The sequence below is a fragment of the Coffea arabica genome, chromosome 11e (assembly GCF_036785885.1).
Source record: "Coffea arabica cultivar ET-39 chromosome 11e, Coffea Arabica ET-39 HiFi, whole genome shotgun sequence".
Taxonomy (NCBI): domain Eukaryota; kingdom Viridiplantae; phylum Streptophyta; class Magnoliopsida; order Gentianales; family Rubiaceae; genus Coffea; species Coffea arabica.
The window spans coordinates 58,779,408-58,782,446 of NC_092331.1; the positions used below are offsets into that span (position 1 = coordinate 58,779,408).

General features: G+C 38.6%; 1 protein-coding gene across 1 annotated transcript; it reads right to left on the reverse strand.

The window, feature by feature from the left end:
* Positions 1–797: 797 nt before the first annotated feature.
* Positions 798–2,490, reverse strand: LOC113715497 (transcription factor MYB16-like). Its single transcript, XM_072072184.1, has 3 exons — positions 2,358–2,490; positions 2,064–2,193; positions 798–1,689 (listed from the first exon to the last, which is right to left on the reverse strand). Exons 1-3 carry the CDS (start codon positions 2,488–2,490, stop codon positions 798–800), a joined length of 1,155 nt encoding a protein of 384 aa, XP_071928285.1.
* Between the last annotated feature and the right edge of the window lie 549 nt (positions 2,491–3,039).

A 3,039-nucleotide genomic window follows, 5' to 3' on the forward strand; every position in this document is an offset into this window, starting at 1 on the left:
TCCTTTTCTTTTACCCGACTGCCCAAATGAGAGTATGAGACTGCTTCCTCATAGTGTACAATCAATACAATCAATGACTACTAATAGAATACGATCACAGTATCCCATTTGTGTTGTTATACAAATTTGTATAAGAATTTCACAATGTATCCCCACAAGAGGAAAAGTCATGGGTTTCAGTCTAGTTTGCGTCTGATTCAATAACCATATTTGCATAGTTGTAAGTCAACTCTAGCTCGATCAAACTTGTGCTTGAGTTGGAACTTTAATCGACTCGCAAGCAGCTTATTTCGTTCACTTCTTTCGTTCACTTATTTCGCAAGTCATTAGCCACCCTTATTTCGTTCACTTCACAAAAGTACAGTGGTCCTCAAAATAAATGCAAGGTAGGCTTTTTCGCAGCCCGTATGTTTTCATGATAGAGAACCATAACACAAAAGGAGCCACATAACCTTCTTGATCGAGTTACAATGTTGACTGTTGAGTGATCCGTTTAAGTCACCTATGGCTCCACAAAATTAATGGAACCAACGAGCCCATCACCACTATTATCATAATCAAGAAAGTACAAACTCTTTTTTCACCTAGGAAACAATACTAGAAACTTAATCAGGTCGACTAGCTAATAACAAAAGAAAAACAGCTAAATTTCTGGGATAACCAACTAAGCACATTCTTAGTTTGAGCACTCCTACTACACATGTTGATTATCCTTCGATTTTCTTTCAAACCAAGCAATTGTTCTTCTTGGCAATTATAGCCTCCTTAAATTAACCTAGTCTAATGAAGATTATTACTCAGAAAATTGGTGAACCAGACGTGAAAGTAACCACATTGTCGAGGATATTATTCCAATATTTTCTGTTGTCTTCAAGATCACCACCACAGCTGCTATTGTCAAGATTGTAACAGGGTCCATTAGGGCTGGTGGAGTTATTGCCATCATCCGATAGAATGCTGGCAAAGCCTTCCATGAAACTCTGATGCCTTAAAGAGTTTTCTGCAATGTATCCAGCATCATCAGGGTTAGGGTATTCAATATTGTCATTATCGTCAAGCTGTATTGCGTTATCCATCACCTCCATGTCCATTCTTTCCCCAACCTCCACCTGGTGATCGTGTTGATTTAGTTTCCCTAGAGGCTTCCAGCTATTTGGGACAGTTTGTTTTGTCATTGTCCCAGAACCTACCTGTTGCTTCGAGTTTTCGACATACTCCATGACTGGAATAGCTACATTTGCACCAAAACCAGCATTGGTACGAGGAACAGGGAACATGTTGTCCGAGAAGTTTAAGGTAGAGTTTGGAGATTGAAGGTTTCCGTTAGAGGTGAAAAAACCATTAGTACTAGTAACGTTCTTTGTTGTCGTCCATGTTGCTTGCCATACTTTTAGTATATCAAGGCATGGTGGTTGGAACGAGGGTTTAGTTGGATAAGGAATGGAGGACAAGAGTTTTGATTCGCGAACAAGTCTAGCTTCGGCTTCAAGACGAGCACTTTCCCATTGAGCCATGTGACTAAGGTTCGCGGCATCCTTTTGTTGGCTGCAGCCAAAGGCGTTGGTTTTTGGCTTATGAGTTGCTGGATCGATGCCCATCTTGGTTAGTCTCTTCTTCAGATGTGTGTTCCAGTAGTTCTTTATCTCGTTGTCTGTTCGCTTCGGCAGATGAGCTGCTATGGCTGACCATCTATATCACCATTTAAAAAAATAGGTGTGTTTGGATGGACTATTATTTGAAAATTTTATTTGAAATGTAGTTTTTTTTATATGAGGTATATGAGATAAAAATATGATTATATGGTTGAAAAATATATTTGTGATTCAAATAAAATAATGAAAAAGAATATGCTAAACAGATGAAGCCTTTTATATGTGCTCGTACTATGAAGATGAAAAATACAGAAAATAAGTTTCATTTTTCGTGTGCAGGCCAATAATGCAAGAACAGTTGAACGCTTTTCTTTTCTTTTCTTTTTTCTTGGGGGGTGGGGGGGGGGGGGGTAGGGGGGTGGGTGTAAGCAAGCATAGTTGATCATGCATGTTGCAGATTGATCTTCTTACCGGTTTCCAAGAAGTGCATGGAGTTGGATAATGGTCTGTTCTTCTTGCAAACTGAATTTTCCTCTCTTGATATCAGGCCTCAGATAATTTGTCCACCTAAGTCTACAGCTCTTGCCACATCTTTGAAGCCCTAATAACCAAGCAAAGTACAAAAGTTATTTTTGGCAGACGCTAGGATATAAAATAGTGCTCATGTTTTTTGTGAACGAGAGGGACCAAAACGTGCGCAAAGAAGCAAACGGTAACAAATTCCAAAAAAAAAAAAAACTACAAACAAAGGTAGATGGAGGTCACCAGCTTTTGATGGGAGGGCTCGCCAACTTCCATGGCCATGTCGTTCGATGTAAGTCAAGAGCTTTTGGTCTTCCTCGGCTGTCCACGTTCCTTTCTTCAACCCAACTTTGTCGCAGCATGGTGATCTTCCCATTTTAAAGGGCTAGCCAGTCAAGAATATGATCCCTTGATACTTGATACTAACTAAATCCTACTTTTATCCAGCGCTCCAAAAGATCAAACAGATATTCTGCAGAGAAATAGAGAGAAGGATATATAGAGGAGGATTCTTGACTATTGACACCAAAATGACAATGTGTATATAATATATGTATATACGTGTATATATATATATATATACAGGGAAATATAGTTCATTAATCCATGGGACCGAAATGTACCAAGAAGATTTATAATCCAAGGGTATATTTTTATTTTGGCTCAACTAACAAAATTCATGTTCATTCATTATTTCATTTCATTGTACCATCGCCGTCTGTCTATGTAGGTCAATTCTCTTTGCGCACGGTTGTGAATACAGTACATAAGTGACAAGGAGAAACTGTATTCTCTCATGGCTGCAGACTCCCAAAGTTCAAACTAGATATCTTCTTCCTCCTGTGCAGGCACCTACTCGCTTTTTGAAAATTTTATACAGAAAAATTAAATTATTAGTTTTTTCTTATACTAACACTCTATGCAT

Bases quoted from the DNA above. Each gene is read 5' to 3' on its own strand.
- LOC113715497 (XM_072072184.1), bottom strand. From the start codon at position 2,490: ATGGGAAGATCACCATGCTGCGACAAAGTTGGGTTGAAGAAAGGAACG. The intron at 2,194-2,357 runs GTGACCTCCATC...CTTGGTTATTAG, and splicing joins AGCCCTCCCATCAAAAGCTG to GGCTTCAAAGATGTGGCAAG. The intron at 1,690-2,063 runs GTAAGAAGATCA...ATGGTGATATAG, and splicing joins CATGCACTTCTTGGAAACCG to ATGGTCAGCCATAGCAGCTC.